General features: G+C 37.5%; 2 protein-coding genes and 1 pseudogene across 3 annotated transcripts in view; 2 read left to right on the top strand and 1 right to left on the bottom strand.

The window, feature by feature from the left end:
• The window catches only part of esamb (endothelial cell adhesion molecule b), a 36,736-nt gene extending 27,604 nt beyond the window's left edge, over positions 1-9,132 (top strand). The window contains exons 4-7 of the mRNA XM_082179601.1: positions 53-208; positions 6,519-6,641; positions 6,737-6,866; positions 7,496-9,132. Coding sequence (XP_082035727.1) covers positions 53-208; positions 6,519-6,641; positions 6,737-6,866; positions 7,496-7,955 — 869 coding nt within the window. The 3' untranslated portion in view covers positions 7,956-9,132. The remainder of the gene's footprint in view (positions 1-52; positions 209-6,518; positions 6,642-6,736; positions 6,867-7,495) is intronic.
• A 262-nt stretch (positions 9,133-9,394) lies between these two features.
• Positions 9,395-10,934, top strand: LOC309505890 (V-set and immunoglobulin domain-containing protein 2-like; annotated as a pseudogene). The gene is made up of 4 exons: positions 9,395-9,635; positions 10,225-10,388; positions 10,454-10,652; positions 10,882-10,934. The product of its transcript is annotated as a V-set and immunoglobulin domain-containing protein 2-like (transcript).
• A 714-nt stretch (positions 10,935-11,648) lies between these two features.
• On the bottom strand, positions 11,649-16,806 carry acad8 (acyl-CoA dehydrogenase family, member 8). Its single transcript, XM_082179573.1, has 11 exons — positions 16,650-16,806; positions 15,779-15,879; positions 15,518-15,687; positions 15,204-15,313; positions 14,754-14,830; positions 14,540-14,677; positions 14,245-14,380; positions 14,045-14,142; positions 13,810-13,962; positions 13,620-13,722; positions 11,649-12,265 (listed from the first exon to the last, which is right to left on the bottom strand). Exons 1-11 carry the CDS (start codon positions 16,765-16,767, stop codon positions 12,210-12,212), a joined length of 1,260 nt encoding a protein of 419 aa, XP_082035699.1. The 5' UTR covers positions 16,768-16,806; the 3' UTR covers positions 11,649-12,209.
• Between the last annotated feature and the right edge of the window lie 100 nt (positions 16,807-16,906).

Below are 16,906 nucleotides of genomic sequence, written 5' to 3'. Positions count from 1 at the left end.
TAATAGCATATTTAACTGTCTATCTCATGATTGCTTTCTCTGTTTGTTCTAGTTCCTCCATCCACGCCCGTATGCTCTATGACGGGAAAACCTGTACTGAGTGGCAACGTAACGCTGAGCTGTAAATCCAGCTACGGCAAACCTGTTCCTCAGTACAAATGGACCAAAGCAGCTCCTCTCTCTGAGGTCTTCTTCTCTCCCATGCAAAGTGAGTCTCCTGCATCTGTATGAACGCCATTGTTTGCTTCTCTTTTTTTATTTGATCTGCGAACAAAATCAGCAGCTTCTGTGGATTCATTTAAAGGATTTTTGCATCTTTCCATCTACTAAGGATAGTTTCACTGAAAGGATTTGCTGTATGGATTTATATATGTTTGAATGGTTGAAATGAGGTTAATTAGATGGTACACTACCATTCAAAAGTTTGGGGCTGGTAAGATTGTTTAATGTTTCTTATGCTCAAGGCTGCATTTATTCATTTAAAAAATATAGTCATTTTGTGAAATATTATTACAATTATATTTGAATATATTTTAAAATGAATGTGTCCTTGCTGAATAAAAGTATTAATTTATGTGTTTGAATGTTAGTTTAGTTAAAGAGATACACTGACATTAAAACTTACTATACTAAAGTCATTCAACTTTAGCAAACTAAACAAAGTGCTCAAATAGCATAATTGTGTGGCTAAAATAAAATTGAACACTGGATGTAAAATTGAAGGATTAACATTGATAATCTTGTTACCTCAAGATCATCCGGTCATCAACAATTTAGAATTTAATAAGCAATTATATCGTGTTGCAAAGCTAAAGAAGATGTTGTAATAGACACCCATTCGGGCTACAAATTATTTGTTATGCTGCATTCAAATGATTTATCAATAACCAGGTTCTACTTAGCCTTACACACACACACACACACACACACACACACACACACACACACACACACACACACACACACACACACACACACACACACACACATGTATATAGTATATAAGTGTTTATTTTTTTCTTTTCTAAAATTGTGTATAGCTGTTTTCACATGTAGCACAACGATAATATAAAAGGAATTAGAATATAATTATAATGCTGTTCATTTATGACATCAATTTGTAGACCAACCCCGAGGGCTAATTCGCCATGTGTTCCCCCAGGAATCGTCTGAGTTTACATGCTGTACAAATCAGTCAACCGGTTTAGACTTTATGTAGCTACAGTACTTGTTAGCAGCGAACATTTGAAGTCAAACAACAGTTTCAAAATTCATGTTATTTGACGGTGTAATTGATGTTGCAGAACAAAACGTGCAAGTCTCTTCAAGTTGCTTATTTTACTCCATACTGCAAATCAAAAAACGCTATTTTAAAAACTCCAAAGGGAACCCATGAGTCATGACACTAAATGCTAATTCTATTGTGTTTTAGTGTTTCAAAACGAACAAAAGAAATTAATACTTTTTTTCAGTAAGGATGCACTCAATTGATCAAAAGTTACTGTAAAGACATTTATAAAGTTACAATAGTAAAACTTACTATTCATCAAAGAATCCTGAAAAAAAAAGATATATCACAGTTTCAACAAAAAAAAAATTAACCAGCACAACTGTTCTCAAAATGTATAATAGTAAGAAATGTTACATAAGTACCAAATCAGCATATTGGAATGATTTCTGAGGCATCATGTGACACTGAAGACTGATGAAAATTCAGCTTTGCCATCACAGGAATAAATTACATTTTAAACATAAAATTGTAATGATATTTCACAATTTTACTGTATTTTTGATCAAATAAATGCAGCTTTGGTGAGCATAAGACTTCTTTAAAAATCGTACTAACCCCAAATGTGTGAACAGTTATGACTGTGTTATTGTAGTATCATCTTGAGGGGCTGTTTTTCTCTGTACTCAGTTTATTATCTTGATGAGATTGGCTAGGTGCTGTGTAGAGAGGAAGAGCACAGGCATCATTTATCACTGCTTTAGCAAGTCTCCCTCTCATTGGCCCGAGAAGAGGTGAAATAGCTCTGTTATGCTCAGAGCAGCCAGATAGACACATTCCCATCAGCTTCTGAACACAACAGGTTTGACCTTGACTGAGTGCCAGGAATGTCTTACAATGTTTCTTCAGTACTGGCGCATTCTCTCAAGTACAAAGCATGCATGACATATAACAGTTGCAGAACTAGAAAGAAACATGCATTTAGTTTCCAATGTGTTTTTCCAAAATATATCATGATGATTTCTGTTGACATGTCAGTTGTGATCAGCACAAATCTTTGGTCGAAATACACTGCGGTGCCAGCTGTTCATGAAAGCAGGCTTATACTTATCAACCGTGCTGCAAATTTCCTCCTTGATCCCAGGCACGTGGGTCTTCCGTTTTTTTCTGCTGACATGAGAGTCCTGAGGGAGGCGAGGTGCTCAGTAATACTCCCCTCAGGAAAGAAAAACGTATCGTGTTCTCCTGGTCATCTGTGTTCCTCTCGTCCTCTCTCTGTTACTCTCATCTGCACATTCACAGAGTGGAGGTCCTGCCCCCAGCCTGTGCTTGTACTGGGATACCTGGGTAAGGGAACAGACCCTAGGATAGAGAGAACTCCTTTAGAAACACTCTTTAGAGCCACATTAAATGTGCGGTTCACTCTTGCAGTGTTGCTCAGTTCTTTACTTGAATAAAAAACTGCTACTGCGTGCACTACCATTCAAATGTTTGGGGGTCAGTTTTAATTTTTTTAAATTTTTTTTATTAGAGTAATACTGTACTTTTATTCAGCAAGATTAAAAGTAACAGTCAAGACATTTATATTGTAAAAAAAAAAAAAATTGTTTTCATATAAATGCAGTTATTTTGAACTTTCTGTAAATAAATAAAAAGTACCATGGTTTCACAAAAATAAGTAGCACAACTGTTTTAAATATAAAAAATAATAAGAAATGTTTCTTGAGCAGCAAATCAGTATATTAGAATGATTTCTGAAGGATCATGTGAAGACTGGATGCTGCTAATGATGCTGAAAATGTAACTTTGCATTTTATTTAATTATATTGCGATTTAAAATATATTCAAATAGAAAATTGTTATTTTAAATTGTAATAATATTTCAGAATATTATTGCTTTTACTGTATTTTTGATCAAATAAATGCAGCCTTGGTGAGCATAACTTCTGAACCCAAACTTTTGAACGGTAGTGAAATTGGTTTTTTAAAGGTACATAAAAAAAAAAAAAAGAAGTTTTACACATAAAGAAAGTGATAGTACTTCAGAGAAATGTTTAAAATTATGTAACCTCCCTTTTATGGGACATTTTCATTTGCAGTATAAATTAATCATGGCTGACTGTGAACAAAATGCTGTTGATAACCGAAAACTAATTTCACATATGCATGAGTCCGTTAGTCCACCTTTAAAGATAATGTTATAATGATATAATATATGATGTGATATATGATATAATCTTTGTTATATCATTGTTAAAATATTGTTTGAATCTGGCTAAGGTTATTTCCCGATCCCATTTGCCATATTCATTTCCAGTCTCAAAACAGTGGCGGATCATCATTCTGTGAAAAACATGCAATGCTCATACACTATTTTGATAACCTTCACAGAATGAAGTTTACCATCTGCGCAAAATCTGTCAACAAAGACTGCAAAAAGGACAAAACCAACAAAAAAAAGCTTAGCTATCAGCCATTTGTATCAATGTGTGTCAGTGAGATTAGAGTCATTCAATATCCCAAACATATCAGTCTAAAAGCATATTATCAAACATCATCCTACCCCTTTCATCTTTTTTGTTCCCTCCCATTTTTGAAATTATGAATCATGTGGTTCTGTACTATTTGTGTATTTTGTTAGAGAGCTAAAACCAGTCCTGTGTCTTGTTGTTTGTTCAATGTAGAAACATCACATCCTGAATCAGCCATCATCGCATGGTTTTTATGAACATACCATTGAAGAGTACATTTTATGAAGCCAATCATTTTAAGTGACACTTCATTAGTATAAAAGTGCCTGTAAAATCTGTAAAGCCCAGACTCCGGTCCCTGGGCGTCTGTCCTGGGCTCTGGGTCACTGAGGAATTTGAGTTTGGCTGCTCTTCACTGCAGGCCAGTCAGTGTGGACAGAAGCTACAGCAGCAGATGGTCCCACTGCACTCTCTGCCAACACTATCTATAATAATGGCCAAAATGTAATGTTTGTTCTCTGTGTTTGTGGTTTTAACTTTCCATCCTTCTTCCCACTGTCATGCAGTGAAAATAGGAATAGTATTCTGTACATAATTGTAGCCAGATCTTTAACACATACTGTATGTCCTGTATTTGTGTCCTTCAGCTTCCTTTAGAATCGCGACAAAGTGGTTTCTTATAGGGCTTTTCAAAGGATTCTACTCGTATTTCCTGTCTTTGTCAGAGGTGTTTCTTCAAGTTTGGGTACTCTTATGTCCGAATATTTTTTTTTTTTTTTTTTGGGGTATATTAAAGGGATAGTTCGGCCAAAAATGATATTAAACCCATGATTTACTCACCCTCAAGCCGTTCGAGATGCATATGTCAATAATTTTTCAGACTAACACATTTTCAGTTATTTTAGAAAATGTCTTAGATCTTTCAGTGGTTATAATGTCAAGTTATGGGGTCCACCTCCTTCAAGTCCCAAAAATGTGCATGCATCCTTCACAAAAGTAATCCATCCGGCTAAACGAAGGCCTTCTGAGGGTAATCCGTGCGGTTTTGTCGTAAAAATATACATATTTAAAACTTTATAAATAAAAATAACTGGCTTCCGGCAACGGTCGACGCGCGTTCACAGGAGATGGATTCCGGCGTAGGACGTAGCGTAGGAAGCGTCGTGACGTAGAACGAACGCGACAGCGCAGCCAGAGAGCAGAGCAAAGCAAAACTCCACTCAGGATTTCCACGATTTAAAAAAACGTGTATTTAAAAGAAAATGTCGGAGTTTTGGGCCCAGCCCTATCTGTTTGAACCGGAGTACAGCGATGACATTCTACGTCACGACGCTTCCTACGCTACGTCCTACGTCACTATCCCTTTAAAGGGATACTTCACCGATTAGCATTAAGCTTTGTATCAGTTGAAACCCGGTTGTATTTTTGAATGACCGTGCTTCCCTCCCTCATGTCCCCTTGAGATGAGAGATTTCTGTATTGTGTGTCTGGAAAAAAACCTCAGATGACGCAAAAATCTTAATTTTGCGTCATCGGAGGCTTTTTTGGCCAGAGGTGAGAGACTACAGCCAGTAGTAGGAGCTAGTTCCACATGTTTTCAACCCGCCCATAGGGGGTGGGATCTCTCGATAGAAACTCTTTTCAGTTTCGTGTCAACTAGTAGCCTAGTTGTATCATTTCTTCCGATACTGCCCTCTGTAACCGGTAGGCGTGGCTTGGGAGTGGCCTCGTAGGTAGGGCTGGATGATTAATCAAAAAGTAATCGAAACCGAAATTCAGAGCCTATAACTGACGTAATTTTACCAAGTCGGTTATTTCGGTTTTTTAATCCTATTAATATTTCCGCCCACTGTGTGTTAATGTACTTTCCCCTTAAAACATATTACCGCGTGTGTAGACACGTGACCCCACCCCGTCCAGTCTGCGACATTGAAGCAACATGGAGGAGAACTCAAACACAGAGTCAACTCAGCAACAGCTGCATTCTGCATTCTGGCTTCTGAGTTGTTGTCTTTCATCCACATGAGCCCAAAAATTTTTTTCTGGCTTTTCTCAGTCTAGAAGGCACCAGCTTCTAAAATAATTTCACATTTCTACTACATAAATGACCCAATTTAAATACACATTCATCTTTCCAGCGGTGAAATATCCCTTTAACAGATTTCAGCTGTTTCTTATATGGTCACATAAATCTTTTTAACATGCCTTCATAATTTACTTTTATTACTTTATCAAACGCATATTAGGTTCAAATTAAATTGTATTCTTTTACCTTTTCGATCTTAAAATATATATGAATTTTCTATTTTCCACAAATTATGGAAAATATATCAATTGTGGTATCCTTTCCACCAAATCAAGTTGGTGTACCTGTTTAGATGTACCTTGTACCTAAATAGAAAAATATTTTAAATTCTAATAATATTTCTCAATAGTACTGTTTTATCATATTTTAATCAAATGAATGCAGCCTTGGTGTGAGTTTAAAATACTTCTTTAAAGAGAGAGAAAAAAAATCTTAGCCTACTAACCCCAAAATTTTGAACAGAAGTGTATGTTTAACAATGTTAGTGAACAAATTAGTGAGAGTGTGAAAAGTATATTTAAGAGAATTTAATTTCTTAAAGTCCTCAGGACCAAAAGTGCCCAATAATTGAACAAACACCCATAGAAGTAGAATAAGCAGTCATACACTGTCTGCAATACCTTTCAAATAAAGGTCACAACAGCCGAAACATAGATATGGAGTGGTGAACTCTATTGGAAACACTTATTTGATGTTCAGTGATGGCAGTATGAATGATGGATTCTGTTTTCAGATGAGAGGCAGGGCACCCTTCGACTTAGCAACCTCACCAAAAGCATGTCCGGCAAGTATATTTGCCGTGCCAGCAACACGGCTGGAACTGACAGCTGCCACATCAATCTAGAGGTCTCCAGCCGTAAGTATCAGTCACAAAGGTTGATGTCACATTTAATATTGGCGATTTCCACACTCTCTATATTTGTAACTGAATTGTTCCTCGTGTGGCCGCAGCTAACAATGTTTGGGTCGTCGCGGGGGCGACGGTGGGGTCTGTGGTGGGTCTGATGGCTCTCGTCTTATTCCTGATCTTTATCCTGAGGAGAAATCATGACACTGAGGATGAGATAGCCAATGATATCAAGTAAGAGCCAGTCTTATATTTCTTTAATACAGTGCTGGACTGAAACGGAATACTTTTACTTAATTTCTGTACACAAGTACATTTTTCAAGTATCTGTACTTTATCAGAGCGTTTTTATTTCGGGAAACTTTTACTTCACTACATTCCAAAGTGTAATATCAAACTTTTTTTACTTGACGACAATCTGTACATTGTATTTTTATACTATTTGTCACCACATATTTACCCAAATTTAGTTTTTCCTCATTTTAAGATACTATATGTATATTATTTTACTTGTTTGTACACTTGAATTATCAGTAACTTAAACTGATATTTTAGAACATTGAAGTTTAAAGGTTTAATAGTGTATAATAAGTTTTGGTGATAAATATGTTTGCTTATTTGCAGCTCAATACATATTAAATGTCTACACTAATATCTTATTAGTACTAAATAATGACTAGTCTGACTACGGTTGGCTAGAATAAATAAACATGACTTGTATTTTTTCTCAAGTAAATTTAAAAAAGATATTCTGTGTGATATTTTATATGAGATCTGTACTTGATTTGTGTACTTCGTTCACCACTGTCATAATGCTACGGATTAGATGTGTGTATTACAGTATCTGCTTTCCATTGCTTTAGGGAAGACGCACAGGCCCCGAAACGCGTCTCCTGGGCTAAAAGTGGCACAGGATCAGACATCATATCAAAGAACGGCACATTGTCCTCCATAGCCACCAGCCCTCCAGCACAGGACCCTCAACATCCACTCCAAAACAACCATTACCCATACCCCCCAGGTGCCTTGGACACCGCCTCCATCCTCACCACCTCGGGTAGCACAGCCACTTACCGCCTCCGCCCAGGGGATCCCAACCCACTCCACGGCCTGCCCGGATACAACGTCAGCAGCACACCCAATCACACGCTCCGCCACCATCGCCATCACAGTCCCGACAGCTCCTCCACACACAGGACTGAGGGCCCGCAGCCGCAGGCCCCGTGCCCGCTCAACATGCCTATAAACACTGCTACTCTGTCCCGCATGGGGGCGGTGCCAGTCATGGTGCCCACCCAGAACCACGCAGGCTCACTGGTGTAATGTGCTAAAGACTTACAAGACTTATGACGGAGAGTTTAACAAAGGTTTCTATAAATATAACAAAATTTGGCTTAGTTTTTATACAGAATAAAGTACAGTCAAATATAGTTATCTGTCAAAACCACCTTTGTTTTATAAAGTATTCTATGTGTTTTTTACTGAGCGTAATTTGTGTTTTGATGTGTTCTCGTCATCTTTTCAAATCGTCACACTGACCAAGAACAGTATTTTTCATTTATTTTGTCAACTTTACAGTGTTATTATACATTTATAATACCTGATGTTATGAAGGGATGCAGATATCACTGATGATGTTCCACTGTTTATAACAGTTGTGTTTATGGATTCAGATTTATCCAGTTATTTAGTCATTCTTTTAAATTTATGGTTTTAGTTCAATAGTTCACCAATTTAGCATCGGCTGTTATTGTGCCTCTTGTGCCTCCGTTTCTCTCAGGAGTTTTCTTTTTTTTCTTTTCTGTCAAGCATTTGACAGATTTCTAAAGAGCAGTGCTTTTATTTTCATATTAAAAAATTTCTGGCCGTTCAGAGGAATTTATAGCTTCGGTGAGAAAAAAGGGATGACTTTAAAATGTAAAATAAAATGAATGCCCATGAAAATGCTGTCTTAAAATGTCTTATGATTTAGAGTTTAAAACAAATAAATGCCAGAAACTGCCGTGCTTGTTTACTGGAGCAAGAAGGACTCTTTAAGTTATGATTTGATCATGTAAGTTACATGGAAGTGGTAGATTTATTCATTCATGTGTACATGATAATATATGAAAAACTAGCCTTGTGGTTTAATGACTTGAATATTGGAAGCAATGTATTATCATTTTTGATAGTTTGATATTTGTGTTAATGCGGAATGTTATTCTCTGTGCTTTGAATAATGTGGTTGTCTACTCTGTTATTAGGCCTTTTTCAATCATTTTGTTATTTTAAAATTGGCATTATATAAAATTGAACGCATTATGATGCTGTAACTGTCCACATGAAGGAAGCGGTAAGACGAAGGCTTGGAGTGGAAATGCATCAGTGAGGTTCAAGTTGTGGTACATGTTTTGATCACTTATGTTCAGCATAATTTAACCAATACAAAATTGCATTGTAAAACATTGTTTAGAATTTTACATTACAGTTGATTAAAACAAGCATAGTTCTTTCATGTGGCATTTGATTGACCCTGTTAAACTGTATTAACAAACGTAATTTTGGCTGCATCATTTTTATTTATTTTTTTACTTGCTTTGTGTGCAAGAGAGCGCAAGTTGAGATCCCGGACGAGCCCCCAATTTCTATAATGGCCATAACAAAATTACATTTTTCTTGTTAACACAATAGGAAGCAACATTTCTTTAGGAGTAAGTATAAAATAAAATACAATTGGTTCAGAACAACATTGGTTGTCTAAGCTATGGAATAGGTGACTTTCATTGGTGGTTTTTCTAACCATTTTTAGGAGAAAAGGGGCTTCAGTGAAAAACAATAAGAAACCACACCTGCATGCCTCCCTTTTTTGCAAGCACAGTCTGGACATTGTTGAGCTCTCTGTTAGTCAAGGCCGAACAGTTATTATGAGCTACTCCTTCTCAGTGCAGGGACAACACAATGTTAAAAGCAAAATGGCATTTGGTCACACTGTCCACACAACATGGTTTTTATTCCAGTACTTTGGTGAGTTATTCCATCAACCTTTTCAGTAATTACATATGGAATTGAAATAGGTTTATAATTAGATTATGTTTTAATTAGTTTTTTAACTCACCAAGACTGCATTTACTTGATCAAAAATACAGTAAAATACAGTAAAAATAACTGTTTTACATTTTAATACATTATTGTTGTGATGGCAAAGCTGAAATTTTCAGCATTATTACTCCAGTTTTCAGTGTCACATGATCCTTCTGAAATCATTCGAATATGCTGATTTGCTGCTTATTATTATTATCAATGTTGAAAACATTTGTGCTGTTTATTTTCTGTTTTTGAAAACTGTTTTTTTTTCTTCATGATTCTTTCATGAAGAGTAAATAACAGAATTGATTTGAAATATAAATCTTTTGTAACATTATAAATGCATTTACTGTTTACTTGTGACAATTAAATGCATATTTTCTGAATAAAAGTATTATTATTATTATTATTATTTTAAAGCCTTACTGACCCCAAACTCTTGTAGTGTATGTTGTACATACTTGTAGTGAATTTAAGTATTAATGTTTCTCAAGGTAGAGCATAACCTCCAGATGTTTCCTTTGTGTAGATGTAGTGAGGTCACGGCATGCGGTTGTGGTAAAGCCCTCAGTGTTTGTACGGTTGGGTTCGTCGGCTGAGCTGACTTGCACATATAATACACGCGTCTCAGAGGGCTTCACCATGGAGTGGCGTTACGCTTCTCCAGGAACTCCTGCTGTCCTAGCCAAGAGGGTGAGAATGGGAATATTCAGAGTCAAACCACCAGTCTGTTGATCTCAATGTCATTTTTGACACAGCTGCTGTACTACAACGGGAGGGGGTGTACTGGTGAACTCTTGGGACGGAAAGATTGCTCTTGTGCAGAACCCTCCAGTGTCAGGCGTCGCTTCCATCAGGAGTATCAGTGCCGATTCATCTGATGCTGGGCTGTACATGAGGTCACCAACCCAAACGACTCATCTCACCTCACTCGTCTCATCAACCTCACTGTGCTATGTAAGATGGCCCATATCATGGGTTTATTATAATGATATTATATTCACCAGCTAATTACTCTTCAATATTAATATACAGAGCTTCCACAAAAACTGAAGTTCAAACACAAAATTCTAAACATTTGCCCCTTTTTTCTGGCGCATAAGGTCACCATGTTATCAGCCACCTTTCTCTATTGTAGCAATTGTTTAAATCGATCACTAAAACTCATGTCTCATTTGTGCTTCAGATCAGCACACCTGTTCTCTGAAATTGCGCACACTACACTACCTACACATGTAAAGCGTCTAATGAGCTCGGTCAGGAAGTGTGCAACATAACCCTCAGTGTGACCTGTGAGTACCACACACACACACACACACACACACACACACACACACACACACACACACACACACACACACACTGCTCCTCTGACATCATTTGACATGCGGTTCTATTCTACATGCGGGAAGAAGTGGAGTTTTGATGGGAATCTTCATGGTTTTTCTGCTGATTGGTGCGATCAGAGTTTCCTGTCACCTAGAATAGGGAGAAGCACATCCAGAAAACATATGCAATTAGCTTAGGTGTGTATTTAAACCTCAGTAAACTAGATGTGATGTTCCAGCATGATTTTTCATTCATCGGTTTTTCTTCAAAAGCCAGGTGAACAACAATTCAGCACCTCATCGGCAGTGGAGGGAACGTACTTCCCTGAAGACCAAACAGACATGAAAGTGTCTCACTTTACTCCACTTGTTTAATCTCCCCAGACACTTCTTTTGCATCTCTATGCTTGTTTCATTTTTGAGCCGATAAAAATACTTTTTAACCTAAGCATACTTCTGTACATCAATACTACTTTAATGAGGAGTTGAAGATATTATAACCTTTGTAATATAGGTATAAACAGTGTTTTGATTCTTATCTAATATGAGAGCATTATAAACTCATGTTGAGAAGACATCCACTAAAAGATTTTCAGGTGAAACTCAAACAGCCTTTGTGGAAAGCTTCATCAAAACAATTTTATTTCACAGGAAGCACAAGACAGTTTAATAGAAGACACAACAGTCATTTTAAAAATTACATGAGGATCATATTTATATACTCTGTAATGAGGACAAACATTATAAAGCCACAGTTGAATTGTTATTTGATGATCTGTGCTTTGTAAATGATCTCACAAAGAAAGCTGTCTGTGATAAAAAGTGTTGAATATTGAATATATTATTGAATATCTGATATCCATTTGTACATAAATTGACATAGATTTATTAGTATTTGTCACAATTATGATTTCAACTAGTGTTTCAGTAACTTTTGTAAATGTAACCTGCCAGAATTTTTACCCTAAACAAACTTAATTTCTCAGTGTGTTATTATAATAAACACTGTAATCTGGATTTACTAATTCATGTGTTTAAGGCATAAACTTTCTGAACATTCCACACAAAATACAGTCGACAGCTCATAATCAAAATCAGCAGATGCTGGAGTGTGAAAGATCAGTAATCTCTATAGTCACATGTAGGATATACAGTCCTGTATATGAATCCATTCCATTCATGAACATCATGATTCAGTGAGCAAACTTCTCGCAATGATCATCCTCATCACTTCATTTGTACCTAAACAAAAGAAAAAAACAATGTTAAATGAAAAGTGATCATGAAAATAACACTGCATTCCTCCCAACCCCATATAGAACAATAATAAATGATATTAATAAATTAAAATTGGTATTATTTAAAGAAAGATTTATATGTATTAGTATGCAATATTAATACAGATACATTACAACTACTATTAAAGGGATACTCCACTTTTTTCGGAAATATGCTCATTTTACAACTCCCCCACAGTTAAACAGTTGAGTTTTACCGTTTTAGAATCCATTCAGCCGAACTCCGGGTCTGACGGTACCACTTTTAGCATAGCTTAGCATAGATCATTGATTCTGATGAGTCCAGTAGCATTTCTTTCAAAATGATTATTTTCAGGCGCTGCGTCATATCATTACGCCTGCTGGACTTATGGTATGGCAGCAAAGTTTCTTGATTATTACGCAGGAATGAGAGTATAGTTCCTAGCCATATCATCCTAGAAAATCGCAACTTTTCATTTTCCGTCGATCTTAGTACACGGTTTAACTACAGAAGAGTCAAGTTTTAAATAGGAAAAATATTGAAACTCTTTGGTCATTTTGAAAGAAATGCTACTGGACTCATCAGAATCAATGATCTATGCTAAGCTATGCTAAAAGTGGTACCGTCAGACCCGGAGTTCGGCTGAATGGATTCTAAGGGTGTACTCACACTAGGCACGGTTGCCATGAACCGGGCCCGAGTACGATTGTCCCCCCTCCCCACTCCCCCTCTGGCCTGCACTCACATAGGGTTTCAGCATTCGTGCCGGAGCACGCTTACTTCATTATGGTGCGACGGTTTCGGGATAAACAGGAAGAGCGGCGCTCTCACTGAACACAATGGAGTCCAGCACGGTTAGCGCTCACACTGCATGCGAACCGCGCCCGAGTCCAACTGAACCGTGCTCTGGCCCACCTCTTCCAAGCGGGCCAGGGCCGGCTAATCGAGCCGCGCCCGGGCACGGTTCGGAGCACTCACACTAGTCAAACGAACCGCGCTTTGGTGGTCAAACGCACTCGGGCACGGTTCAAACTGGCTAGTGTGAGTACACCCTAAAACGGTAAAACTCAACTGTTTAACTCTGGGGGAGTTGTAAAATGAGCATATTTCCGAAAAAAGTGGAGTATCCCTTTAAATGAGTACTACTAAATGATAACACTTTATTTTACAGTGTCCTTGTTACACATGTAATATACATGTAGTTACTGTAGTAATAACCATCAGTAATGCATAATTACATGCAAACAAACAATAATACAAACTCTAACCCTATGGTAAGTACATGTAGATAAATGATATTATTCAATTACTTTTTTTAAAATAAAAAAGTCATTACCCTCCAATATCTGATGTACTCTAATGTCTCTGACATACTGCTGCACTGCATAGTCCTTTAGGTAACCATAACCTCCATGTATCTGTAAGGCCTGGTTACATATCTGAAAGAGATGATCACAAAAACTCTTATTTCCGTATTTGTGTTACAACAGCACTCAGGTGACGGAGCAATGCGTGTGTCCACTTACTGAAAAACATTCATCTGTCACGAAGAGCTTGGCCATTGAGCAGAGAGAGACCGCGTCCGGTCGGCCGTCCTGCAGAGCTAACGCCGCCTGACGCACCAGCAGCCGAGAGGCGACCAGCTTAGTGGCCATCTCAGCCAGCTTAAACTGCAGGAACTGAACACGGGCAACCATTACACCTTCCTATTTATGACTGAGACCTATTCGAAAGATCAGCGCTAGATAGATCAGCTGGTACCTGGCTGTTCGATAGTGTTTCTCCAAACTGTTTACGCACACACATGTGATCTCGAGCCAGAAGCACAGATGCATGAGCTGCTCCAAGAGAGCAAGAAGCTGTGGGTACAAGAGCACTTGCATTAAACAGTCACCAAAAAAAAGGCTTAAAATAAATAGGATATCAAAAAGGTTTCAAATCAAAGTTATGAAACAATTCACCAATATTAATTCTGCCTCCGTTTAGGCCTTTCATGGCAATGCTGAAGCCCTCCCCCTCTGCTCCAAGCCGATTGGTCACTGGGACAGCGCAGTCCTCAAATATCACGGCTCTGGTTGGCTGGGAGTTCCATCCTACCTGCAGTTTATAAATAAATAACTCAATTCTGCCACCTGCTGGACAACCTTTAACACTCTTTTGAAAGTCACTGGGTTTTTTTTTTTTTTTTTTTTTTTACAGTGGCCCCTCCAGGACCGAGTTTGGACAACCCTGGTTTAGGCTGAAAACGTCCATTACCTTCTTCTCTTTTTTGCCAAAGCTAAGTCCAGGGGTTTCTTTTTCAACCACCAGGCAGGAGATCCCCTTAGGTCCCTTTCCACCTGTCCTGCACATGACCACGTACACATCTGTGTCTCCACCTCCACTGATGAACGCCTGACGGGAGACATGGAAAACTGTTGGGAAGCTGCATGGAGATTTTTGTCAATGTCTCAATCATTTCTCCATGTACCTTGGTGCCATTCAGAATATAATGATCTCCTTGGAGCTTCGCACTGGTTAAAAGAGAAGCAGCATCACTCCCGCTACCTGAAAAAGAAAAGAAAAAAAGGTTAAAAATATGACATCAATATATATACTATATATAGACTATAGTATATATGTAAAGATCTAAATTGTCCTAGGCCCAACATCACTTTTGGTATATGTGCATAGATACATTTTTTAACTAATTTTCATGTGCTTTTGCCATTTTTATTATCATTTTCATTATTATTCTCTCTATTACAATCTTTAGTAATTTTAGTACTTCAACATAATTATAGTTAGTTGCAAAGGCAACATTTTTAGGTTTTTCATCTGATATTTATTTTTCATTTAATTTTGAATGAAGTCATTCTGGTTAAGGATAACACTCATATAGCCCACAAAGGAATACAGATTTTTTTTATTTTGAACTTACCAGGTTCTGTGAGACAGTATGAGGCGAATTTCTGCATAGAGCAGAGATCAGGACAGTATTTCTCCCTCTGCTCCTTGTTTCCAAATGTGTCTATCATCCAGGCGCACATGCTATGAAAACACAACCCATAAACACTATGTAAAGCCCAATGAACCACAAAGAAGGAAAACAAGATGCAAGCACATGTGTTACTTTATATAAAAATTAATTTGTTCCTACATTATGCATTATTACGAGGCAAAAATGACTTTAAAGTATTTTATAAGTAAGCTAGTAGGGACATTTAAAGCGAGTGTGTGGCAGGGCAGACTCACTTGTGAATACTGATGTAAGCGGTAGTGCTGACACAGCCTGTGGATAAAGCCTCAAATATGATAGAGGTGTCCAGACGAGAGAGTCCAGAGCCCCCAACATCAGGGTTCACGTAAATCCCACCAAATCCCAGCTGGGCGGCTTTCTTCATGGTATCCACGGGGAATATTTCCTAAGTGAAAATATGAATTGTGTTTAAATGTACAGTAAGGTTTCAGCGTGATATATAAACAATAACCAATATTTTCAGATGTTCAGGTTACCTTTTGGTCCCACTCCGCCATATGTGGTGCCATCTCGTTGGCAGCAAAGTCAAATGCCACCTTCTGAAACTCTTTCTGTTCATCTGAGAGACCTATAGAGGCTGTGGAAATAATGCAGTGTGTGCATTTATACAGCATATATACAGTATAAGTACGTGTGTAATTGTTAATTGTGTAGTTTATGTACTGTATGTATTAGCAGTAGCATCTGTTGTAATGAGATACATGATGAGCACGGATCAAAGGAAACGGCGTCTGATATGAGCCAATCAACTGCGCTCGACACCCACCCCCAAATATGATTGGTTGAGCGCTTTAAAAGCAATCTAATGACGATCGCTTTTTCAATTTGCATTTATCTGCTATTAAAATTTTATAACATAGCTAAATATAATAAACAAAATTTGTTTGTACATTTTACATATTACTGTACAATTTCAGTAAACTGTCAATGTTGAAACTCCAGGAACACTGACGTTTAATGAAGCATTATATTGACTCAACAAGCCTGCACAACTGAGTTTACTAAACAAAACAAAAAAGTTAACTAAAATGAAATTTTAATGCGTTATACAATGACAGGTATAGACAGATCCCCTTTTCAAACTTTCAATCTGTGACTCCATATCAACAGAAATTAGGCCATCAACAGAGGTTCAAAATAATACATTTGCACCAAATTTGACATATAATCAAAACAGAGATTAAATTGATTAAAATATACATTAGATCTTACTACGTTAGCTCAATAAAAAATATTTAAAACATACTGTACATCCACTCTAGCAGTCCTAAATGACTGACTTTTTGTGTGGTTGTCTCTCAAGGAACATTGTTATTATTATCACGGTCTTTCAATAATTTGACTTACGATCAATGCACGCTGCTATTCCTCGTCTCTGTACACTGTTAAATATTAAACTGTGACTTCTACCGATGTTATATGTGCCCAATCGGACACCTCTTACGAGTGCCCTAGCCGCCGCCATGTTGGTTCAGTGACGCGTCCAATCGCCGCGGTGATGATGGGTAATGAAGTTCTAAACAGACCGGACTTGTAGTTCAACTTCAACAGATATCTTCATGTGGATCATGTATGCGCAGCATTAACGCAATTGTAGGTACAAT

Source organism: Leuciscus leuciscus (assembly GCF_965113295.1).
Source record: "Leuciscus leuciscus genome assembly, chromosome: 9".
Lineage (NCBI taxonomy): Eukaryota > Metazoa > Chordata > Actinopteri > Cypriniformes > Leuciscidae > Leuciscus > Leuciscus leuciscus.
This window is presented reverse-complemented; position numbering and strand designations above follow the sequence as displayed.

Excerpts from the sequence above, each read along its gene's own strand:
- acad8 (XM_082179573.1), bottom strand. The coding sequence starts at position 16,767 with ATGGCGGCGGCTAGGGCACTCGTAAGAGGTGTCCGATTGGGCACATAT. Across the intron at positions 14,831-15,203 it reads ATACTGTCTCACAGAACCTG|GTAGCGGGAGTGATGCTGCT; the intron begins GTAAGTTCAAAA and ends TTTCTTTTTCAG. Across the intron at positions 14,381-14,539 it reads TTGGCAAAAAAGAGAAGAAG|GTAGGATGGAACTCCCAGCC; the intron begins GTAATGGACGTT and ends TATAAACTGCAG.